Genomic DNA, 26,671 nt, shown 5'->3' with positions numbered 1-26,671 from the left:
GTGAGTAAGCACAAGCCCGCCTTGTTTCAGTACCTATGCTTAAAACAGTGATTAGAGAATCATATTTGGAGGGATCTTCATTATTACCAGCCTTTCAGCCAGAAGTAGGAGACAGCTTTCTGTTTAAGACTCAAAAAAATCTTTCTGACTTTGTCACCTACCATATAATGGGAATGCCTTAGGAAGTAATGAGCTCTCTGTCACTGTAAATATCCAGATAGAGACTGTCTGACCAGCTCTCTAAATATGGCAGGATATTTTTACTATGCTGGAAGTTGGTCCAGGAGATGTCTGTGTCTAAGATATAGACATTTTAAGTGTGGCATTTCAAGGATGGATAGTTGATAAGATAGTATTACAGGAAGTATAATAGTAAAGAAGCCACGACATCTCAAACCCACTGCCCAGGCCTTTTTCTTCCATTTGCTATCTTGAGCCTATTACTTGCTGCCATCCATGACCCAGACAGCAAAGCCACAGTCAAATGAAAATGAATATACTTTGTTTCCCATCTCCTGATGCCATACCTGTCCCAGCCCTTCCTTCTGTGTCAGTGTGGTCTACACCTAGGCCGATGGAGTGTGGGGCTGGCATTTCACTGCAGGCTCTGGTCTAGCCCAGACTTGTTCCTGTCTGAAGCCTCTAAGGCCTCTGAGTTGTCCTCAGAGTTAAGTCCACACTAGGTTAAGTCCAAGGAGCCCTGGTGGCACAGCAGTTAAGCATTTGGATGCAAACCAAATCCAATGGTTCAAACCCACAAGTCAGATCACAGGAGTAAGATGTGACAGTCTGCTTCTGTAAAGGTTATAGCCTTGGAAACCCTATGGGACAGTTCTACTCTGTCCTATCAGGTCACTGTAGCCTTGCTCTGAGTCAGAATCAACTCTACAGCACAGGTTTGGTGTTTTGATTTAGGCTAAGTCCATGCTGAGAATATCCTGAAGCCTCATATAAACGCACTGCCATTGAGTTGGATCCAACTCATAGCGACCCCTCCTTGGGTTTCTGAGACAGTAGCACTTGAGTGTAGATTGCCCACCTTCCTTCCGAGGAGTGGCTGATGGGTTTGAACTGCCAGCCTTCTGGTTAGCAGTCAAATGCCTTGGGCACTATGCCACTAGAGTTCCTGAAGTCTCATATAAGCCATCAAAAAGAAGAAGAAGAAAAAAACCAGACACACACACACACAAAAACCAGTTGCCATCAGGCCAGTTCCAACTCATGTCAACCCTATATTTATCAGAATTGTGTTCCATTGGGCTTTGAGTAGCTGTGATTTTTCGGATGTACCTCACCAGGCCTCTTCTGAGGTACCTCCTGTTGGATTTGAACTGTCACCTTTCTGGTTAGGGACTACTTGTACCACCCTGAGATTCCACATAGACCTCAGAATTAACTAAATCTCCCAGGAGTCCCCTAGACCAAGACAGTGCCAGAAGTCCAGAAAGTACAGCAACAACCACAGTCACCCAAACAAGCTCTTCATTGTTTACTTTTCATCCCTAAGCCCTTCCTTTCTGTTTAACTATATTTGGTCTCCTTTTCAGGAACCCTTCTGGTACTGTTTATTGCCCAATCTCCCTTTTCCTAATCACACCTTTTCTTTTTCTTTTTTTGCCCTGAAGTACCCTTTAATTAGTTTTTAAAACTTAGAAATAATAGAAGTGCCAGGCATTCGGAGTCCAGGGAGGCAAGCTCTTCAATCTTAGTGATCCTGCCATCTCTCATTTTCATAATGACTTTTATAAATAAGTTGGTCAGAGAGATGTTTCACTACTAACTAGCATTGTAAGTCATTTTCTTGCTATTATTTGTGATTTGTGTTATATCTTCCCTGCAAGGAATTTCCCTAGATAAATAAAAGCAACTGTGAGCAGTTGTTTATATTCATTTGTTTCATGCATATTAAAGAGTAATCATTTGGACAGTGTGTGGAATAGTGCTAGTCTTTACAGAGAATGATGGGAAACTCCATTTGCTCTGTCTTCAGCATTTCTCCCCACCCCCTTTCTCTGCTCTGATTTACTTTGCGTCAACTGGCTAACCAGTGATCAGTACTTCTATGACATGTAATCTACTTTTTGTTTCATCAGTAGAATTCATGGTCTGTTATGAAAATGAGTATGTTTTAAGTATGAATTGAGTCAGAGGTTTAAACGTAAAGCCTCCTTTATTTAAAATCAGAAATGAATGTTAGGATGAAGCTGCACAGTTATTATTTGTGTCTTCTAAAAATAATTTCTGTCTTTCTTCAGGAAATACTATGGCGAGAAGATTGGAATCTATTTTGCTTGGCTGGGCTATTACACTCAGATGCTACTCCTGGCAGCAGTTGTAGGAGTGGCTTGCTTTCTGTATGGATATTTTAATCAAGATAACTGTACATGGAGGTAACCTCTGCTTAATCCTTGATGCCATGCTGAAAAGTTGATTAGACCTAAAATTATTTTCCAGGGTCTTAGACTGTTTTAGTAAAACAAGACTCACCGCAGAACACTTATTGCTTCAGATGATTTATTTCTTTTGTTCTGAGTATAATAACTAAGTGAAATGGAAAAAATTTTTTTCTTAGATAATCCAGCCTTGTCTCTGACAGGAATATTACCCTTAGGAAGCGTTCCAATATTTTAAGACAATACTTTGTTTGAAAAGGAAGGAGGACCGGAGGGAGGATTGTCCTTGAACTTCTGCCCCGAGAGGAATGCTTCACTCAGCTCCACAGATGTGAGCCAAGAGCAGCTCTGATTTTTTCAGGGTTTCTATGGCAAAACTAGGGTAGCTTTTTCTTCTGCTTTTAGAAATCATTATTTTCATATATAAGGAACTGTATTAAAACACTGAAGTGGACAGCACTTCCTTGAATGTTTATTTTTTGTATTTGACTTTTCCTTGAAAAAATTAGCCCTTATAATATTAGGGGAAAAAAATAAAGGTAGTGGTGCATGTTGGGATTCAAACACAGCTGCACTATCTGAAGGGAAGTCTGTAAGTGCCAGAGCACTCAGAATTTCACCGTCGCTAGTCTGAATTGAGGAATCCCAGTGGGGCAATGGTTACGTGCTTGGCTGCTAACTGAAAGGTCGGTGGTTCCAATTCATCAGCCACTCCACAGGAGAAAGATGTAGTAGTCTGCTTCCGTAAAGATTACAGCCTAGGAAACTCTGTGGAGCAGTTCTACTCTTTCCTGTAGGGTTGCTATGAATCAGAATCAACTCAATAGCGCTGGGGTTTTTTGCTTGTCCTTTTTAAAAGTCGAAGTGTGTTATTCTTTTTCTGCGTCTGGTGGTCTCAGTTTCCAGAAGGGATGCAACACTAAACCAGACATTTTCTCTTGATCATCTGGCCTCCTTCCAGGTGTGACAGCCAGATCAAAATAGTTTGTACCCATTATGGCTTCTTAGCTAGAAAGCTGCAGATGGTCTTTGAAGTACTCTTCCCCTCATCACTGAAAAAGAGTTTGGGGCCAAAAGCTGAATGTTCATACGTTATGCGTTATTTGTTTTTGGCTTCTCCACTGTTTTGTATATTGTTATGGCCAAAAAATACATTGCGAAAATACACTTTTTCAGAAACAAACAAATTTTAAAAAAGCACTTTCAAAGTGCAAGCGTTTTATGAAATTTTGTGGTATTTGTTAAGGAGATCTGGTGGCCTAGTGGTTAAAGTATTCGACTGCTAACCAGAAGGTTAGCAGTTTGAATCCACCACCTGCTTTACAGGAAAAAGAACAGGCAGTTTTGCTTCTGTAAAAATTTCTAGCCTTGGAAACCCTATGGGGCAGTTCTGCTCTGGCCTATAGGGTAGCTATGAGTCAGAATCGACTTATTTACTTATTTTTTGGTAAGTGATGGTGGTTCTTTTTGCGATTCATTTTATAAAATTACCGTGAAAGCCACACCACATATTTCCTGCAGTTTCTCACAGTTTAATTTATAGAAAACTGGGATAGGGTTTTAGAGACATATTCTCTCTGCTCAAAACGCTTTGGACTTTAATTATTTAATTATTAAATAATTTAATTAAAAAAAAATATATTGAATATATTTACATACTTTCAGTTGGTTTTATTAGCTCTTGAGTAGAGATGTGAAGACAGAATATACACTTAAGTATAAGGAATAAAGATCCACCACCAAAAATAAGAAAAGGAACACACTTGCTGCTAACTATCATGTTGAAAGTTTTACTCTACCCAGATTTGGGTGCTTTGGAAGAAAGGCCTGGCTATCTACTTCTGAAACAATCAGCCATTGAAAACTCTACAGTTCTCCTCTGACTCACATGAGGTCACCATGCTTCAGAATCTAATCAAGCACTATTGGTTTGGTTTCTTTTTCAAATGGACATCTGTTTTCTTAATTTTTTCTTGTAAGTTTTTTTGTCATCCTCTTTTTAGTCCCTAACTGTTATAGCTGCTTCAACCACCTGCAATGTTAAATAATTCCTACTGATTCTTTTCAGCAAAAACCCTGGGGAGAGGGCTGTTTATACTGAGTGACTCAGAGAACAGTCAAATAATGACAAGTCCTGAGAATGGAGCTTTATCCTGGGAACTCTCTGGAAAAGTAGTGATAATTAAGTTGTTGGGTCAAGTAGTGATAATTCTCCGGAAGTGGGGCTTGTTTATTTATTTATTTGTTTTTGTTTGCGTATTTTATTTATTTTTTTATTGTGATTTGGGTGAAAGTTTACAGAGCAAATTCACTTTCAATACAGCAGTTCACTTACGCTTTGTCTTATGACACTGATTACAATTTCCCACAATGCAACAGCTCCCCTCCCAATTCCTCCCAATAGTTACCTCTTCCCTGTGTCCATCTCTCCCATGCACTCCTGCCCCCTGAGCTATCTCCCTGTGCATAAGCAGCCCTTCTTTCTCCCATGATTGTTCTCTCCAAGGAGTGTATCTACCTCAGGTAAATGTTCAAGTTACATGCCTGTCTTTTGTTTGGCTGGAAGACACAAGTGTGGGTTCAATTCCAGACCTGAAAGACAGCTAGGGGCCATAGTTTCATTGGTTCCACCAGGCTCTATCAGACCAACAAACCTGGTCTCTTGGGGTTTTTTTTTCCCAAAAAATGATTTTGAATTTTGTTCCACATTGTTCTCCCTCTCTATCCAGGATTTCCTACATAGATCCCCCTCCGAGTAGCTGACAGTAGTAGCCAGGCACCGTCTGGTTCTTTTGGTCTCATAGTTGTATAGGCTGAGGGGGCTTGTTTTTTTAATAGTTTCGAGACATTTGACTACTAACCAGAAGGCTCGCTGTTCACACCCACCAGCCACTCCTTGGAAGAAAGATTGGGCAATCTACTTCTGTAAAAATACTGCCTCGGAAACCCCAGAAGGGGGTCTCTGTGAGTCAGATTAGACTTGATGGCAGTGAGTTTGGTTTAGTTTGGTTTGAAGTCCCTTCTGCCCCCTCCAGTAGCTGCTTTAAAAAAAAAAACAAACATTGCCATTGAGTCAATTCCGAACTTGTAGAGAACCCTATAGGACAGAGTAGAACTGCTCCACAGGGTTTCCAAGGCTGTAAATCTTTATGGAAGCAGACTGCTTCATTTTTCTCCTATGGAATGGCTGGTGGGTTCAAATCACTGACCTTTTGGTTAGCAGCCAAATTATTTAATTATTTCATCACCAGAGCTCCCTAATACCTGCTTGGGCTACTCATTTTCATAGCTACCATGGATGTAAAACTTGGTTTTTAATGCTACTGCAAAGCTGAGGTGATGGGCATGGGAACAGGACAAGTTGAAATGCCACAAAGCTGAACATTAGTATAAAGATAGTGCTTTTCTCAAATAAATGCTCTTCAGATCACTGCAAGCCTTTGGTTCATTTCTGTAGTTCCAAAAAGGTTTATTTTTGACAGTTCTTTCCAGTATTCTCCTTGCTTTTATAGAGGAGTAAATTTTCAAAGATCTTTACTTGGTCATTCTGAAAGTGCTTCCCATGCCCATTTATTTTTACTGAGTTTGCAGGGCCACCGAACTGCACAGCTCCAGCCCACTGACATAGGGGCCTATGTGAGTGTCTTCTCCTGGAATCGATTAGTATGTGATGTGATGTGATTATGGGCTCAATTTCATATTTTTTCCATATCGATATTCCATTACCAGGCTCATCTATTAAAATGTTTATTCTCACTGATTTGCAGTGCCAGCTCTATCATAAATCACTTTATTGTATCTTCAGAGGTCTGCTTCTGAACTTTTAATTTTGTTCTTTTGGTCAGTTTTTCTTAACTTACGTCAGTAGAGCTTTGAGCTTCAGGAGTGTCTTAGCAGTTGTAGCCTGCTGCTCTTCCATTGAATTTACAGCTCAAGTGGAGGAGAACGGGCATCTTTAAACTGTGATTCTTCTAAATTGTGAATGTAGTATATGTTCCCATTTATATGGGTTGTCTTTAATGTCTTTCAGGATAGTTTTATAATTTTTTCCATATAAATCTTACATATTATGAATTAAATTTATTCCTGTTGTTGGGTGCTGCTGATTTGATTCCAACTCATAGCAGAGTTAGAACTGTCCCGTAGGGTTTTCTTGGCTGTAATTTTGATGGAAACAGGTCACCAGTCTTTCTCCCACAGTGATTGGGTAGGTTCGGTTAGCAGCTGATGCTTAACTGTTGTTGCACCACCAGGGCTCCTTAGATTTATTCCTGTTGTTGTTGTTGTTATGTGCTGTCAAGTCAAACCCGACTCGTAGCGACCCCTCCTTGGGTTTCCGAGGCAGTATTACTATGGAAGTAGATTGCCCAACCTTCCTTCCGAGGAGTGGCTAGGGGATTTGAACCGCCAGCCTTCTGGTTAGCAGTCAAGTGCCTTAGGCATTATGCTACCAGATTTATTCCTAGGCTTTTTATATTTTTAAGGTATTATAAGTGGTATCTTTTTTAAAAAAATTATTTCCTAATTATCGGAACACAATTCTACAGTTCCTTGTTTTCTAATTATAGGGACACAATTCCACAATTCCTTATTTTTAATATTAATTTTGTGACTAGCAAACTTCCTAAACTCACATATTAATTCCAAAAAAATTATTTGTAGATTCTGTTGAACTGTCTATGTAGATAGTTGTGTCATGTGTTAGTAATAACAGTTTTCTTTCATCCTTGGCAATCTTCATATTTTTGCTTTCTTGACTTACTGTGTTGGCGAGGACCTCCAACTGAAAGCAAGTGGTGATAGCAGAACACTTTTTATTGTTCATGATCTAAAAGAATTACTTTCAGCACTTTTCCATTAAATATGATGTTTTCTATAGCTTTCCTATAGAAGGCCTTTATCAATTTTATTAAAAATTGCCTTTTATCCCTTGATTCTAACAAGCTTTGTTTTGTTTGTTATCATAAATGTATGTTGAATTTTATTATACTGCTAGCCTATATATGTAATTTTTTTTTTCTTTAGCAAAGAAGTGTGTCACCCTGATATAGGAGGCAAGATCATAATGTGTCCTCAGTGTGATAAGCTGTGTCCATTTTGGAAACTGAATATCACTTGCGAATCCTCAAAGGTAATTTTTTTGTTCTTCTAAACATTTGCCTGTAGTGAAAGAATTTGAGTTTTTTCTTATTAATATAATTTTAGTACAACACAGAAATTGTATTGATAAATTCAGAGAGCTATTTTGCAACTAAACCTTAAAATATTTAGTTGGGAGGTGTGGAATGCATGCCTGGGTTCCTTCATTTACAAATAATAAAATGTGATTAAAAGTCTTATCTAAAGTTTCATGATTGGTCAGTGTGGAAGGGTAGAATTATAACTATTTGAACATTTCAAGTAATCAAAACAAATTTCAAACCTGGCTTATCTCATACATACCTATTAAAAGGCTTATCATTATGAGCACTTACCTTAATTCAAGTGAGTAGGAACCTGAATGTGTACTTGAATTGTCTTCCTTTCAAGTGTATTGAAATTATGCTTGTATTTTTAAAGACCCTAAATGATTGATCAGGAGCTCTGATGGCATAGTGCCTAAGGCTAACCAGAAGGCTGGTGGTTCAAACCCACTGCTCACTCCTTGGAAGGAAGACTGGGCAGTCTACTTCTGTAGATATACCACCTTGGAAACCCAAGGAGTGGTCACTATGAGTTGGAACTGACTTGATGGCAGTGAATTTGTTTTGAATTACTGATCTGATTTAGACTGTGTCTATAAATATGTGCAAGAGAGACTTTGTATGGAAATAGTAGCAGATACTCACTTTGTCTCAAAACATTCCCACAATACTCATCTGGCTCCTCTTATACAAAAATAGTCTTAAGCCCTATGACTTCTTAAAATCCAGGAGGTTAGGAGGCTGGAGGGAGCTTACCAACTCACAAGCAGCCCAGAAACTCCAGACAGGAAGAAAGATGTTCTCCTTCTTCGGAGAGTTTTCCTGACAAATCTGACATACTTTCTCCCCTTGCCATAGTCATCTCTCTGTCACATTGTTTCTGCCATGAAAGTTTAGAAAATTCTTGTTTGTCCTCACAATATGCTAATCCATTCCATGTAAGTCAGAGATTTTAACTGAATGTATTGTTCCTGTAGTGGTACCACTTTATATGTTATAATTTGCAAAGTTCTTGTCCTCATCACTTTTGTTGTTGTTGTTGTTCTTTTTTTTTTTTTTTTTAAATTGTGATTTGGGTGAAGATTTACAGAGCAAATTCACTTTCCATACAGCGGTTCACATATACTTTGTCTCATGACATTGACCACAGTGTACCACAATGCAACAGCTCCCCTCCCACTTCCTCCCTATAGTTACCTCTTCCCTGTGTCCATCCCTCCATGGACTCCTGCCCCCTGAGCTGTCTCCCTGTGCATAAGCAGCCCTTCTTTCTCCCATGATTGTTCTCTCCAAGGAGAGTATCTACTTGAGGTAAATGTTCAACTCATATGCCTGTCTTTTGTTTGGCTGGAAACCACAGGTGTGGGTTCAATTCCAGACCTGAAGGGCAATTAGGAGCCATAGTGTCAGTGTCTCAATGGTTCCACCAGGCTCTATCAGACCAGCAAACCTGGTCCCCCCCCCCCCTTTTTATTTCCCTCCAAATGATTTTGAGTTTTGTTCCACATTGTTTTCCCTCTCTATCAAGGCTCTCCTACATAGATCCCCTTCCAAGTGGATGACAGTGGTAGCCGGGCATCATCTAGTTCTTCTGGTCTCATAGTCGTATAGGCTGCAGATCGGATGGTGTACCAGTTGCTAGGACTAATTGTTTCCATGAATTTTGGTTTTCTTCATTCTTCTTTACTCTGGATGAGGAGAGACCCATCGTTGCATCTAGATGGAAGCTTGCCAGCTTTGAAGATCCCAGTCGCTACTTGCCAAAGTAGGAGGTGGAACAATGTTTTCCATAGTATGTTATGCCAATTGAGCTTGATGTCCTCTGCGACTGTGGTCCCAAGCCTGCAGGTTCAACTACTCTGTCCCTCTGGGTAGCTGGCTGTGACCAAGCAGTTACCACAAACTTGCCCCTTGTCAGCTCTACTATACTCCTGGGAATTCTGATCATTCACATAAACTTATAGGACCATTGTCTGCGAACCTTCTATATGTTCTTGGATATGCTCCCCATTTCATAGACATACCTAATCGTTCAGCCTGTCCACCCATCTATCCACCCATATACCCATGTTTGCTTTCACTGACAACGCAGTACTGTATGTGCAAAAGGGTTCATATTTGTTGTCTGTACCTTCCATGTACCTATGTTGTCCTCGTCACTTTTGACACACACAACACTCCTATAAGAAAAGCATAACAGGCATTATGCCCACTTTACAGATTAAAACACTGAGGACCTGAGAGGTTAAATAATTTGGGCAAGCTCATATACCTAGAAACTGGCAAAGCCAGAAATTGATAGCAAATCTACATTTCTTCCCATTGCCGTGTGCCTCCTGAGACATTTTCTTTGTAAGGCTGAAGGTAGCCCTATGTACTTTACTTTTAAATCCACCTCTGTTGGGAAAATTGCTCCACCAATTGGTTAAGATGATTATAGGGTATTGTCAAAGATTAACCATTGAAAACCCTGTGGAACACACATTATGAGTTGGAGTCAACTTGACAGTAATTGGTACTGATGCTGGTATAGCTGCTAAGATTCCTCTCAGTTGAATGTCTTGATCAAGCTTCTCAGTAACAGATTATCTTTATGAGCAGTCATAATGAGTTTGAGGAAGGACTGTGGCCTTGTTTGTTCAGTGACCTCTAAGCAACTTTTGGATTTATCATTTTTATCCTGTCATTATCTCACCCTGGCAGTAATTTTCAGAATTCTCACTTCTTTTTTAAGAGAAGAACAAAGCTGGGGTTGATTCTGAGATGGCTCTCTTCCAGTAGAGGGCTCACAGGAATGCTGTTTCCTCAAACGCAGTGATGGTTGTTCTGTGGTCACTGAAAAGTGCTTCCATTGGCACAGGTGCTTTTGCTGACATTAAAATGAATACAATGATCATGAATAAGAAATAACACACCTGTATGGACAAGGGAGGGTCTGTTCACTAGTTCTGATAAGGTCTGTGTATTTGCTAGGATTTAAATAACTTATCTCCCTCTAATTTGCTGGGAAGTCTTTTCAATTACTTACTGATACTTTCTCAGTGAGAATTTTATATTTCCTAAAGACCTATAAAGTCTATGAGAAAAACATCAAGCATCTATTATATCTGCTTTATAATAGATCATATGCAAGACAAAGAAGATTGGGGCTGGGAAGAAAAAGCAGCTACACATGATGAAAGCAAACATTACAAATGCTAAAAAAAATTCCTGTTAGCCAGAATGCTAAGAACCTTACTCATAAAACCTCAATCACAAAAACAGTATAAATCCTTGTTTGCAAACTTGTTTCTTGATCATGATTTTAGATTTGTATTCTGTTAACCCTTTTAGCATATATATCACTTAGGGAATACCTATTTCTTTCCAGAAGAAGGAAGTCAAAATTAATATGTAAATAAATGTATGAATGAAAGAAGAAATTATTAAATTAGCTAGCAAACAGAAAAGCATGAAAAAGTGCTCTTTTTCTCCTTTTTTTTATTTCCTTCTTTTATTCATATTTTTTGTATGTTCTACCCCCTTTATAAATCACTCTGACAACACTGAAGGAATCCATCAGGAAACTTACTCACTTTTTCCAAAATAATGGGAAAAAAATGCACACAGGGACATATTTGAAGGGTAGGTGGGAACAGAAGAAAAGAAGAGGTAGGGGTGAGATGTGGAGAGAAAGAGAAATTCTTAAGGAAAATGGAATTTTTACTTGTATTTGTGGGGAGTACAGTTGCCTTGATAATATCTTTGGCATTTGCCTTAAATCTAGTATCTTGGAATACATGCTAACTACCTGTTTACCTCTGTTGTCACTGAGTCGATTCTGACTCATCCTGACCCTATAGGACAGAGTAGAACTGCCCCATAGCCAGCAGACTGCCACATCTTTCTCCTGCAGAGTGGCTGATGGGTTCAAACCACTTGCAAGCAAGTGCTGAACCTCTCTGACACCAGGGCTCCTTGTATGCTTCCAAGAGACCTTTAATTTATGAGTCAACGTCTTCGGAAGGCAGCTTCCCTCTTACTAACTTCAAGTCATTTGCTATGTATGATCTATGACAGAGATTTATAATCTGGATTTTTTTTCTTTTTCTTTTATTGGTTTGGAGAGAGTAGGATGGTTAAATGCTGAGCTGCTAACCGAGAGGTTGTTCAGACTTACCCAGAGGATCTGTGGGAGAAGGACCTGGCAATTTCCTCCCATAGAGATTACAGCCTAGAAAACCCTATGAGGTGGTTCTGTTCTGTTACAATTTCTCATTCTGCTGTGAGTCAAAATAAACTCAATGGCTTCTAACAACAGCAACAGAAAAATCTGCTTTAATTGACAAATTACAACTAAAAATCCATGTTATTCCATGAGGTATTCCACTTACGGCAGAACCAACTCACAATAGAGTTATCAAAAACAGAGCCCTGTTGTAAGTCGTGGACTTACCTGTATCTTCAGACTGTAGAATACACAAAGCGTTGCATATTTACTGACTTCTAGTCAATGGAGAACATTTATTTATTTACATGTCATTATATTTTACAGAAATTATGTATCTTTGACAGCTTTGGAACCTTAGTCTTTGCAGTATTTATGGGAGTATGGGGTAAGTTATATTCATTTCACTCAGCTTACTTATAACATTTGCTTCTTAACAAAAAATAAATCTGAGATCATACGTGAACCCAATTTAATTGTATTACACAGTTTTATAGAGTCTATCAAAATAACCCACTTTTATAACTTTGGATTGCCCAAGCTTTGGCACCTTTAAAATTAATGCTCCCAGGGCCATCATATCAATTAGCTTTTATTACATAAACTACCCAAAAATGTAATGGCGTAAAGCAACAAACATCTATTATGTCTCATGATTCTCTAGGTCAGCTGGGAGATTCTTCAGGTGTGGGTTGGCTCACCTGGTCTCTGTAGTGAACTGGTGGCTCAAATGGGGTTATGTGGTCTGACAGTTGGCAAGATGGTCTGATCTGTGGGGCCTCAGCTGAGACAGCATGTCTCTACTCTGTGTGGTGTCTCATCTGCCAATAGATTAGCCCAGAATTCTTCACATGGTGGTCTCAGGATTCCAAAGAAGCAAGGGCAAGCAAGCCTCAGTGTCCAAACACATTTTAAGGCTATGGCTGCATCAAGGTTGTTAATGTCCCATTGGCCAGAGCAAGTTATACGGGTAAGTCTGTATCAATGTGGGAAGGTAGGACTACCCAAATGCTTGGATTCAGGGATACTGGTTGGTTCATTGGGAGCCTTTGCTGAAACAATCCCCAAGGCTGTGAGCCAACCTAATTTCCACGGGATTGGGGATGGAGGGTGTCTTAGTTTCCTAGTGGGGAAACAATAACAGAGATAGCACCTGTGGGTGGCTTCAAAGAACAAATTTATTTTTTTACAGTCCTGAAGCCTAAAAAGTCCAAATTAGGGTCTTTGTTATGTCACTTCCTTCATTGTAGGTAACAGAGATATCACCTGGGTAACAGAGATACCACCTGTGGGTGGCTTCAAAGAACAAATTTATTTTTTTACAGTCCTGAAGCCTAAAAAGGCCAAATTAGGGTCTTTGTTATGTCACTTCCTTCATTGTAGGTAGTCCTGGGTATTTCTTGGTTCCTTGTTGATGCTCACATGTCTTACGTCTTCCCCTGCTTGTGTGCATGTATGTATGTGAATGCATAGTCATTCTGCTCTTCTTACAACTCAGAAGTGATTGGGTTTAAGATCCATCCTATACTGGTATGACCTCAACTAATTGCTTGTTCACATTACATTAGATTACATTATGGAAGGTAATCCAATCTGCCCAGGGCCAAATGATTTCATATGATCGAATCATAACAGCATATGGCCAAGATTTCAGTATGTATTTTGGATGGGACACAGTTCAATCCATAGCAGAGGGAAAGTAACAACATAGATTATGTGTGGGCTTTCTTCTTTATACACTTTTATATGAGTATAATACTTAATAAGTACATGCTACTCTTACTGAGTCCCTCAGTGGCACAGTTTAAGCACTCAGCTGTTAACTAAAAGGTTGATAGTTTGAACTCACTCAGAAAGGCCTAGCATCTTCTTTTGAAAGATCATAGCCACTGATAGCCCTGTGAAGTGTACTTCTACTCTATAACACTTGGGATCACCCCGAGTAAGAATTGACTTGACGGCAACTGGTTTGGCTTGGTTTTTTACTCTTTTACTAGTACTAACAAAATTACAATGTTATTTTTACTAATAATAACAGTCTATTTAATAAATAGAACAGATATAATCCTAAAGAATTTAATTCCTATATAGGAGCTTTAACATTATATATTATTTACTTTGAATAAACATCATTAAGAAGGCAATTATAATTTTTCTTTAAATGTAGACTTTTAAGTGTTTAGTTCATTTAAGTGTTCTACCATAAAAAAAAAAATCTTGTTTTCAAAGGTGAACACATTTCCAGTTCCATTGTGTAAGTAAAGGAGAAGATAAAATTCGGATTATAAGAAGATAGGGGAAGAAACTGAACCAACTGAGTGTCTTATTCTTGAGAGGATATACATCAGCCCATGCTACTGAAAGAAACAACTATTTACAGGTGTCCTTGGCACTGTTTCTCTTTGCAGTGGTTGGATCTATGAAAAGTCACCAAATAGATCATAGAACAGGCAGTCCAATTATTTTGGACACGTTTCAGAGATATTAGTTGCTACTTCTGGATAAAATGAACCGTGATGTTGTTGTTAGGTACTGTCAAGTCAACTTCGACCCACAGCAACTCTTGTGACAGAGTAGAACTGCCTCTGGTTTTCTTAGCTATAGTCTTTATGGAAGCAGATCACCAGGTCTTTCTCCTGAAGAGCTGTTATGAGGGTTCCAACTGCCAGTCTGTCAGTTAGCAGCTGAGCACTTAACTGTTGTGCCATCAGGACTCCTTAAAGTGAACTCTAAGAAGTCCACAATTACATAGTAAGTTCCATTGCCATTCAGACATTTAGCATATTTTGGCTGGGGACCAAATACTAGTATTTGACACACAGAAGAATAAAGAACAAATTCATATATTAAGATCCTCAGTAGTCCTCCATTGCAAAATACATTATTTTTTTCCAGTAAGAACATATGTGCAGAACACGTGTCAGCACTTTAAAGCATTCTCTTAACCTAGTCTCAGCACAAATTCATAACTTTCAAAATTATCACATCTATTAAACTCCATATACTAATAGATGCTGATAGCCCTAATTAAGATAGGTATTTTAAATAAAGGAAAAATACTTATTTTGGCACTAGCAAGACAAACCTCAGATTTCCTGGCTAACCTTTCTGTCTTTGATCCTTAATTATACCATTTATAGAACTGACTTATACATTGGGCTACTGATTTTATTTCATTAGATCTAGAACCCAGAAAACATTTCAGCACTGCTTTTTGCACCGTGTATGTATTTTAAAGGACATGTATGTATGATGAACTCTTTAAGTGCTTTACGTTTCTGTCCTTGTTATCACTGCTGTATGAGAACTGCTGTGAACCTCACTACAGAAAGTCTGAAATTGCAAAACTGAATAGGCAAAGGATCATGTGGTTATTCATGTCACCACTGTCATATTCCTATAGCATCTTTTTTGTGTCCAGATGTATGTGGCACTTACTTTTCTGCTCCCTAGGGATTACAAAAGTTGAGGATAGAAAACCTCTTACAGTCAATAGAGTACAACTTATATACTTACCTGAAGAATGCACTTTAGACCAAGCCAGCCCACTCATCCCTACTGGCTCATAATGTCTTAAAAGCTCTGAACACATTTCTCTGCTCCCAGTTCCTTCCTGTTCCTGACATATTTTCATCTGATTTTCCTTGGTTCTAGACTTTTAATTTTCACCTTTGACATCTCTATATTTGTCAGTCATCTTTACCAGGATTTAGGCTTCAACTTTTTCTTACCAATTCTAACCTTAGCCATTCTTGCAACTCCCAGAAATCCTAATGTGTGGTCATGAGGAATCCACATTCCCACTCTACCCAGTGCCCAAGCTGACTACAACCTTAGGTTCGTCCTTCCCTTCCCACTCCCCGATGCCACCTCCTGTACACAGGCTCAGCAGGGGTGCACGAGGAACATAGAAGGAGAAAGAGGACATTCCTGTGAGCAGGAGCAGCCATCGAACCTGTTGATCAGGGGTCTGGCAGGTGAGCAGGCCAGATTTTCTCACACAGGCTTTTTGCTTGATGAGGCTGTGGGGTAAACAGCTTAACTTTACCCCCAAAATATTATCTCTGACTGTGGTTTCTGAAAGATAACCTCTAAAACCTTGAAATTCCCCAGGGATTGAAGTGTCTTTGATGAAGGCTCCAGACCACACCTGAGGGTTTATGCTAATGAGTGACTCAGCACAAAGACTACCAAGTGATATCAGCTGATCTCAGCAGAAGGGCATTGATTCAACCAGTTATGCCTCTGTAATGAGGTCCCAATAAAAGCTCTGGACCTGGAAGCTCTGTGGGCTTCCTGATTGGTGATAGACATTCATGCGCTTGCAACATGGGAGCTCTTCCCAGACCTTGCCTTTTTTTTTTTTCTGTGGTTGGAGGCAGAGAGACTGGGGAGGGGCATATACTGGGTCCATCCTAGCACTTACAGGAAGTGAGAAGGCTCGGTGCACATAACAGACCTTGCCTTTGTGTCTCTTTAGTTGTGTCCTTTAGCTTTAATAAAAGTAACAGTAAGTGTGATGGATTGAATTGTATCCTCCACTTTATATGAGTTTTGTAAATTGTTCTAGTGAATTATTGAATACAAGGGAGTAGTGAGTGTGGGCAAGTCAGAATTGGGGGGTTCCTGGGACCCCCAAAGCTTACAACTGGTATCCAGCAGAAGGGACCCCTTGTCTTAGGCTGAGTGCTCTAGAGAAACAACTAGTGAAGCTGCTCTAGAGAAACAACTAGTGAAGCAGAGAGAGATTTATCTCAGGAAGTGGCTTATATGGTTGTAGAGGCTGCCAAGCACCAACCAAGTCTGTGGGTCAGATGTCAGGCTAGCTGCTTCTCTTGACTCCTGTAGCTATGGGGACTGACCAATCCAAAATCAACAAGTCCGATGGTAGGCTCACAGGCTACAGAGGCTAATGAATTCTAAGAACCAAAGGTCAGATGATGACAAACTGGATGCAGGATCCAGAGCAAGAGAGCTTTGCCGGAACATCCATATATATATATTGGATGCAGCCCACACCCCCAGTGAAACTCCCATTACAACTAATTGGCTGGTCACATCACAGCACATCGTAAGTGATAATTATCATTATATAACTGCCAAATACATAATTACATAATTGCCAAACCACTAAGAATCATGGCCCAGCCACATTGACATACAGCCTTAACCATCACACTCCCAAATTTGTAGCTAGCAGGTCAGAGTAAGGAGGGCCTTAGGGACTCTTCAGCCTATGGCTGGCATCCTGAAGCCTTGAAAAGACTTGGCAGTCTGGAGCACTGTGTCCTTTAACTTGTGAGGTATGACCTTGTTCCAAATGGTTATGATCAGAGGAAGTACTGTATGTGCAGCTAGTGTCAGAACAGAAGTGGAACCAAATTGATAATAAATTAATTTGTATTGATCAGCATATATTTGGTGTCAGAGAAGTAAGAAATAGTGATTTGTTTATTCACACAGGTATTTGAGAGATCTGAGATTATCAGGAAGTCATACCTGAGAGCTTTGTAGATTCTCTCTCCAATGTCAACTTGGGAGTTCTGAGGGCTTTGTAGATTTCTCTCTCCATTGTCAACTTGGGAGCTCTGGTAGCTAGTGCCTAAGGCATTTGACTGCTAACCAGAAGGCTGGTGGTGCAAACCCACCAGCCACTCCTCAGAAGGAAGGATGGGCAATCTACTTCCGTAGTGATACTACCTCGGAAACCCAAGGAGGGTCTCTCTGAATCGGGTCCGACTTAGCAGCACGTAACAACAACAACGTCTACTTATGCTATTTTAGCTATTGTGCAAAAGGATGGAACTTGGTACATTAAGAACTTAGTAGGTTAAAATCAAACTCCTTATAAGGCACACAGTGCCATTGGTGATGTGCCCCTAAAACATCTCTCCACCTGTCTGCCCCACTCTCCTTTTCACATCCTACACTCTTTACCATACTATTTGTAGTTCCTGGAAAGTACCTGGCTCTTCTTGGCCTCCTTATGGTCTTCACATGCACAGCTCCCTGGGAAAAATGGTGTCAGCTCTCCACCTACCACCTTCACCTGATCAGTTCTAGGTCACCTCTCACGTCTCACCTCCCATGGGACATCCTCCCCTGGGAAAGCCTCCTTGAAACATCTCTGTTAGATGTCCTGGCTATGTGTTTCCAGAGCTACCTGTGTTTGGCTCTATTGTAACCCTCATAATAGCTCACTGCTGTGGGGTCGATTCTGACTCATGGAGATCCCTCCTTGGGTTTCTGAGGCAGTATCTCTTTGGAAATAGATTGCCCAATCTTCATTCCGAGGAGTAGCTGGTGGGTTTGAACTGCCAGCCTTCTGGTTAGCAGTCAAATGCCTTAGGTACTACACCATGAGCTCATAATAATATATTGCAAGTAAAAGTTCATTATTACTCCCATGCTCTTAGGCATTCCTTCAAGGCAGAGACTGTCTCTTTTGTCTGCATTCTCAGCACAAAATAGATACTCAATAAATATTTGTAGATGGAACAATGATCATTCTGGAATTTCTATATAGGAAGAGCTTAGGAATAGCATTGTGATTGGAAGAGGAGCCTAGGGGATTTCTCCTGAAACTACATTTTCATTTAACATTTAGTGTTTTGATGTAGTATCTTACGTTATAAATACTGAAAAATAATTAATATTTTTAAAATTTATTTTATTCATATGTTACACAAAATTGGGAAAAGTGTCAGTTGTCCATATGAAAGAATATTATTAATCTGGATTGGCTTAAGGATCAGCAAACAGAGATTGAGGGAGTACTAAAGCATTTCCTAGCCCCCCAGGCTCTAGAAAGGAAGGGAGGGAGAGAGATGTAGGGAAGGGCAGGCTGATGGATGGACCATGAACTGCTTTTGAATTATGCTAGTTATTTGTGTTTTCAGTGTCAATAAGTGTTGGTAGCAGACACGTTAGCATTAGACACACTCACATGCATGCCTTGTGCTATCATATTATTATCTTTCCCATAAGCTATAATCTGTCTTCACAAGGCAGACTTTTTCTTAAAAAAATTAAATAATTCTCCCTTTTAAGTACTAAAAGCCAATTGCCATCAAGTTGATTCCAACTCCTGGCAACCCCATGTGTGTCAAACTAAGGTGTGCTTCATAGGGTTTTCAATGGCTGGTTTTTTGAAAGTAGACCACCAAACCTCCCTTCCCAGGTGCCTCTGGACGTACTCAAACTTTCACCCTCTTGGTTAGCAGCTGGGTGCTGTTTTGCACCACCCAGGGAATCTTTTAAACATAAAAAAAATAAATATTTTAAACAATGACAACAGCAACAAATATATGTATATTTTTAAATTGTTGTGGTTGTTGCTATGTGCCATTGAGTCAGACCCAACTCACAGCAACCCCTCCTTGGGCTTCCGAGACGGTATCACTATGGAAATAGATTGCCCAATCTTCCTTCCGAGGAGTGGCAGGTGGGTTTGAACTGCCAGCCTTCTGGTTAGCAGTCAAGTGCCTTAGAGACTATGTTACCAGAACACCCATATTTTAATTAGTATCACCTATAAGTTGGATTTTCTTTACCATATACAAAAGTATGATAGATAATTAATATAATTCAGTACTACACAGATTTCTGAAACCTCATTAATATTGAAGAACCACATGATTGTACTCTTATCTCTGTAGTTACCTTGTTTTTGGAGTTTTGGAAACGGCGCCAAGCAGAACTTGAATATGAATGGGACACTGTTGAATTACAGCAGGAAGAACAAGCCCGCCCAGAATATGAAGCACGGTGTACTCACGTGGTGATAAATGAGATTACCCAGGTAAGGAGGATGCTATTTAGATGCAATTCAGTCTGTTTGTTGCAACAGTTCTCAACCTTGGCTGCACATCGGAATCACTTAGGGGGCATAACCAATACTGATATCTTGTCCCATCACTAAACATGCTCTGATTTATTAGTCTGGAGTATGGTCTGGGCATAGGGATGTTTTAAAGCCCCTCTGATAATTCTAGTTTGCAAACAAGGTAAAGAACTAGTGTTTAGAATCATAGTGGACGTAGGAAACAAATGTGGTCCCTTCTTTCATAATAACAGTAAAAATGCAGGAAAAAATTTTAAAAATTGTAGCTTGTGAGTGAATGTGTAAGGAAAGACTCACTGGTTTTTATAGCTGATTCTCAATTACTTACATGTACCTTCATTATTCCAAACAGTTGCCAGCAAGCCAATTCTGACTCCTCGTGACCCCATACGTACGGAATAGAACTGCTCCATAGGGTTTTGGTTTTCAAGGCTATGTTTGGAATCAGAATAGCAAATCTTTCTTCTGAGGCATCTCTGAATTTGTTCAGATTTCCACCCTTTTTGTTAGCAGTGTAGCAATTTTTCATTCTGCACTAGCTGCCCCACTGTCTAGCTCTAATCCTTAGTCAGTGCACCACCTTCTGGTTGGGATGTGTACAAAATAATGTGGCTCAATCCTCAAGTGGGAGAAAGGGTGGAGGAGGGAGAGAAGCATTTATTGAGGTCCTAGTGAGCACAGAGGAGCTCTGATGGCCTGGTGCCTAAGGCATCTGACTGCTAACCAGAAGGCTGGTGGTTCAAACCCACCAGCCACTCCTCAGAAGGAAGATGAGACAGTCTACTTCCATAGAGATACTGCCTCAGAAACCCAAGGAGGGGTTGCTATGAGTTGGAACCAACTCGATAGCAAAGAGTTTAGTATGCTTAGGCACTGTGCTAGGCATTCCATAGAGATACTGCCTCAGAAACCCAAGGAGGGGTTGCTATGAGTTGGAACCAACTCGATAGCAAAGAGTTTAGTATGCTTAGGCACTGTGCTAGGCATTTTATATAATTATAAAGGTAAATTTGCTGCTGCTACTTCTGTTGCAAAATTTAAAAATAAAACTATGTATCTCTCTGTATAAATATTCCAAAGCTAGCAAAAGATGATTTTTGAATTATCTACATTAGTGCTTCTTCCCATCAACCAAGAAAATTTAGAGCTCATTGTACTTGAAGTCATCAGCATAAGGACAGTAGTAGGTTCTGAATATGAATACCTCTTGGAAAGAAAGTATTTTTATCAAGAGCTTCTAAAAATGGCCCAACTATGTATTTTATAAATTGAGTCACAGATTTATAGAATGTTGGAGCTGAAAAGGAGTTGGAGGGAGCAGTCTAACTTCATTTTACAAAGTGAGGTTCATTTATCAATAGAAAGTCACATTTGTCTTTTACGATGTAGCAAGATTCAAATAACTCTTATTACGAGTAATTCCACTGTTTTACTAGAGAATGCACTGTCAAAGCATGTATTGTTGAAAGATTTCATATTCATAAATGAAAGCTGAAGCTTATGCAGAATTAAATGTTCATAGTGGTTTTTTTAAAAAAAAAAAAAAATTGTGATTTGGGTGAAAGTTTACAGAGCAAATTCATTTTCCATACAGCAGTTCATATACATTTTGTCTCATGACATTGACTGCAAATTCCCACAGTGCAACAGCTCACTTCCCCCTTCCTCCTGATAGTTACCTCTACTCTGTGTCCTTCACTCTCATTCACTCCTGTCCCCTGAGTGGTCTCCCTCTGCATGCACTGCTCTTCTGTTCTCCTGTGATTGATCTCTCCAAGGAGTGAAATTACCTGTTGTAAATGTTTAGCCCATATGCCTGTCTTTTATTTGGCTGGAAGCCACAGAAATGAGTTCAGTTCTAGACCTGAAGGGTGGGTAGGGGCCATAGTCTCGGGTTTCATGAGGCTCTATCTGACCAGAAAACCTGGTCTTTCTTTTTTTTTTTTTTAATAATTTTGAGTTTTGTTCCACATTGTTCTCCCACTCTATCCAGGATCTCTTACACAGGTTCCCCTCTGAATGGTGGACAGTGGTAGCTGAGCACCATCTAGTTCTCATAGTCATATAGGCTGAGGATCGCATGGTCTACCAGTCCCTGGGATTAATTGTTTCTTTGTGTCTTTGGTTTTCTTCATTCTTTTTTGCTCTTGACAACGAGAGACCCATTGTTGGCATCTAGATGGCTGCTTCTAAGCTTTCAAGATCCTAGTTGCTACTCACCAAAGTAGGATGTGGAACAGTGTTTTTATGTAGTATGTTATGCCACTTGAACTCGATGTTCCCTGGGACCGTGGTCCCAAGCCCACAGGTCAAACTATTCACTCCCTCCAGGTAGCTGGCTGTGGCTAAGAAGTCACCATACCTTGTCCCTTGTCAGCTCTATTATATACCTGGAGATTCTTACAGAGCATACAAATAAGCTTGTAGAAACTACATGTTCATAAAGACTTTTGAGTGCAGAAAAGCAAAAGAACTTATAAAATTGTCTATATAGGAAAATGTTAGAGACAAATAATTTGGTTTAAATGTCAGTAAGTCAGATCTCCATTGAAACCTTTTGAAGAAATGGAAGATAATTCGTTTTTCTTTATCTTTCTACTTCATTTTACTTGTTGCTCATATATTCTTCATTGGTGTGAAGAAACCTGTACTGCTGCAACTTGCCAGCTGAATGGCCTTGGACAAATTATGTAACTTCTCTGTGCCTGTATTAAATGGGAATAATAATGTTGCCTCTCATAGTATTGTGGTAAGGATTAATTGAGTTAATATATCTAATCTACTTAGAATAGTACCTGGCACAGAATAAACTATGTGTTACGTTTTATTTGTAGCTATTATTATACGACAGCCACTCTTATAATCAGGTAACTCATGTGAATTACTGATTTCTCCCACTAAATGTTTAAATATATTTTTGTAATCTATAAAATGGAAACTCTAAAAAATTATCCTTATACCAAAAAAAAAAATCATTTTACTGTTGGTGCTTACTCGTTTTATGCCAAGGATTTTGGAAGACAGCTACCTGGCCAACTGACTACAAGAGAACGATATTTGTGCCTATTCCAAAGAAAGGTGATCCAACGGAATGTGAAAATTATCAAGCAATATCATTAATATCATATGCAAGTAAATTTTTTCGGAAGATAAATTTTAAAATGGTTGCAGCAGTATATTGACAGGGACTTCTAGAAATGCAAGCTGAATTCAGAAGAGGATGTGGAACAAGGGATATCATTGCTGATGTCAGATGGATCTTGGCTGAAAGCAGAGAATACCAGAAAGATGTTTACCTGTGTTTTATTGACTATGCAGAGGCATTCAACCACGTGGATCATAACAAATTATGGGTAATATTGTGAAGAATGGGAATTTCAGAAAAGTTAATTGTTCTCATGAGGAACCTGTACATAGACCAAGATGCTGTTGTTTGAACATAACAAAGGGATACTTCATGGTGTAAAATCAAGAAGAGTTGTATCCTTTCACCGTACTTATTCAGTCTGTGTGCTGAGAAAATAATCTGAGAAGTTGTACTATATGTAAAAGAATGTGGCGTCAGGATTGGAGGAAGACTTACTAACAACCTGCGATATGCAGATGACACAACCTTGCCTGCTAAAAGCGAAGATGTCTTGAAGCACTTACTGATGAAGATCAGAGACTACAGTCTTCAGTATGGATTACACCTCAACATAAAACAAAAATTCTCATAAATGGACCAATAAGCAACATCATGATAAATGGAGAAAAAATTGAAGTTGTCAGGGATTTTATTTTTCTTAGATTCACAATCAGCACCCATGGAACAGCAGTCAAGAAATCAGATGTTGTATTGCACTGGGCACATGTGCTGCAAAGACTTCTTTAAAGTGTTAAGAAGCAAAGATGTCACATTGAAGACTAAGGTATGAGTAACCCAAGCCATGGTATTTTCAGTCACCTCATATGCATGTGAAAGCTAGACAGTGAATAAGGAAGACTGAAGAAGAGTTGATGCATTTGAACTGTGATATTGATGAATACTGAAAATACCATGGACTGGTAGATGAATGCACAAATCTGTCATGGAAGAGTTTAGTCAGAATGCTTGTTGGAAGTGAGAATGACCAGACTTCGTCTCACATACTTTGGTCATATTGTCAGGAGGGACCATTCCCTGGAGGATGATATCCTGCTTGGTAAAGTAGAGGGTCAGCCAAAAAGGGGAAGACCCTCAACAAGATGGATTGACACATCTCCACAAGATGGCTTCAGCAACAGGCTCAAGTGTATCAAGGACTGTGAGAATGGTCCAGGACCAGGCAGTGTTTTGTTCTGTTGTACTTGAGGTTGCTATGAGTTAGAGCCAACTCGACACATAAGAATAACAACATACCAAATTAATATATAAAACTGAACCAAGACATGATAGAGGATAACTGGTATGTGTAGACATCTGTGAAACTTCTTGTCCTGCCTGGCCTCTCTGTTATTATTACAGTCACTTCTAAAACCTAAGACAAGATTAGGAATGTAGCTTTGCAGTATGGAATTGTCAAAACCCAGAATCCTGAGCTCAGGTCATGGCAGACAAAACAGTTCATTATGTTTGTGCTTGCATTTAAAAAAAAAAAAACTGACAGAAACAATGTAAATGTTTTTGTTATGTATGTGTTTGAAATTACTAACAAAAAATGAACAATTAGGAGTAGAGTCTATGTTTGAAAAATAATGTAAAAATTAAATGAATCTACAATTCATTGACAGATCAGTAGAAAAATAATTTCATTGGAGTAATCTCTTGATTGACTAAACATTTTTTTTTCCCCAAATTAGGAAGAAGAGCGTGTTCCCTTTACTACCTGGGGGAAATGTATACGTATAACCCTCTGTGCAAGTGCTGTCTTTTTCTGGGTGAGACTTCATCACATTTTTTAAAAATACCTAAGTTTAAATATCAAAGAAAGTAAAAGCACAAGTCTGCAAAGGACACAGTCCCATAGAATTGTTTCCAGAGAATTATTTTGCCACCAGCTGGAGCAACTCCTGATTTTTCAAAATATCCTGGATTCTTCCTTATCTATTCACAGTGGTTCTTCCATTTTCTTTCACCTCATTTGTTTAGAATCAAATTAGTGGTTCAAGATTTTTCAGTTTCTGGCAAAGAGACTTCCATTAAGAATTCTAAAATTTTCCATCAGCAACAAACAAAATAAAATGTCTAGGAATAGCCTTTAAAAAAAGAATAGGAGCTAGCAAAGAAAACTTAGAACTACTGAAAGATGTGAAAAAAACCTTGAGCAAATAATTTTGAATGAAAAGAGAGTATTTCTAAAATATTAGATCTTACAGAATTAGTTTTGGGTTTATTGTTAATGAAGTCATATTTACTACAGTACGTTAGGGAGGGTTGATTTAACTCAAGAACAGATAGCCAGATTAAAGAATCAGACCTAAAGCCTAGAAGTAGGCACAGATATCAGTAATAATTCAATATAAGAAGGCAGGCATTATAAACCCATTAGGTAAGTAAAGCTTATCTAATAAATGATAGTGGAATGTTATTTGGAGCAGGGGAGTTTAAAACCATATCATGAGCCCCATACTAAAATAAATTTCAGAAATATTAAATATGTAACTATAAAGCTATAAAAATGTAGACATAAATATGGATGCATATATGATTTCTAGATATAAAGCATCTGTGTAGTGCCTAAGGCATTTGACTGCTAACCAGAAGACTGGCAGTTCAAACCCACCAGCCACTCCTCGGAAGGAAGTTTGGGCAATCTACTTCCATACAGATACCGCCTTGGAAACCCAAGGAGGGGTCACTATGAGTCCGTAATGCTTGAGGGCAATGAGTTTGGTTTTTTCAGTTTTATCTAAACTTAATAGCAATGGAATATATTTCAGAGCAATATAGTTAAAACTTTCAATGTATTAGGGCAAACAAAACACCAGAAGAAACATTTGTCAACAAGTAGGGCAAAAAAGGATAATGCCTTTGTTATATGAAGGATCCATATCACCTCTAAGAGAACACCAAAGATCTCAGTAGTGAAAGAGGCAGAGAGCATTCACAAAAAATCAAATGCAGTAGCTAGTAAGCATGGGAGGAAAAAAAAAAAAAAAGAGAAAAAAAAATCTAACCTCAAAAGTAAATAAATCACTGCAAGTTAAAATGAGATACAATATTTCACCCTTCAAATTAGCAACTGTGCTTAGATGATAAGCTCGGTGTTTGTGAGGATGAAGAGCTCAGTGTGAGGATGAAGCCCAGTGATGAGTTATTGTCATAGTTGTTCGGTGCTGTTGAGTCAATTCTGACTGTTAGCGACTCTGTGTGACAGGGTAGAACTGCCCCATTGAGTTTTCCTGGCTATTATCTTTACGGTAGCAGATCACCAGCTCTTTCTCCCATTGAGCCACTGGATGGATTCAAGAACCATCAACATTTTAACTAGCAGCTGAATGCTTAACCATTGTACCACCACCAAAAAAAACAAAAAAGCCTACAACAAACTCACAGTCATCAAATCAATTCTGACTCTAGCATTGAGTTTCTAAGGCTGTGAATCTTTATGGAAGCAGACTGTCTCATCTTTCTTCTGTGGAGCAGCTGGTGGGTTTGAGCTGCCAACCTTTTGGTTAGCAGCCAAGTGTCTTAACCACTACACACTAGAGCCCCTTTGTTGCACCACCAGGGCTCCTTTACTGTCTTAGTAGGTTATTGGAATTTGACAGTGCCTTCTTGAAAGAGTTTGGCAGTTCATATCAAAAGTCTTAAAAATACTCATGTGCTTTAATCCACTAATGGAGGTTTTAGAAACCTCTACTCAGGAAATATTTCAAAATGATAAGATTTATTCACAGACATATTTATCATATATTTATATAACATATATATTTATACAGAAAACAGCCAAACTATCTTACTTCCAAACACTTCTGTACAGTGGAATGTATAGCTGTGAAAAACTAGGCTTAGAAAAACTGTTTTTGTGTGTGTGACATGTAGAATTGGGGGGCCAGTCCCAAACAAAGCACCAGGCTGAAG

At 39.1% G+C, this 26,671-nt stretch overlaps 1 protein-coding gene across 1 annotated transcript in view; it reads left to right on the top strand.

Annotated features, from left to right (window-relative positions):
• The window catches only part of ANO6 (anoctamin 6), a 131,333-nt gene that overhangs the window by 63,720 nt on the left and 40,942 nt on the right, over nt 1-26,671 (top strand). The window contains exons 6-10 of the mRNA XM_007937913.2: nt 2,256-2,390; nt 7,419-7,524; nt 12,111-12,171; nt 19,442-19,584; nt 24,448-24,525. Of these exons, the coding sequence (XP_007936104.1) occupies nt 2,256-2,390; nt 7,419-7,524; nt 12,111-12,171; nt 19,442-19,584; nt 24,448-24,525 (523 nt within the window). The remainder of the gene's footprint in view (nt 1-2,255; nt 2,391-7,418; nt 7,525-12,110; nt 12,172-19,441; nt 19,585-24,447; nt 24,526-26,671) is intronic.

This window comes from Orycteropus afer, unplaced genomic scaffold, assembly GCF_000298275.1.
Source record: "Orycteropus afer afer isolate SDZICR_OR568_19922 unplaced genomic scaffold, OryAfe1.0 scaffold00045, whole genome shotgun sequence".
Classification (NCBI taxonomy): Eukaryota; Metazoa; Chordata; class Mammalia; order Tubulidentata; family Orycteropodidae; genus Orycteropus; species Orycteropus afer.
The sequence above is the reverse complement of the archived record's forward strand: the minus strand, read 5'-3'. Positions and strand labels throughout refer to the sequence as shown.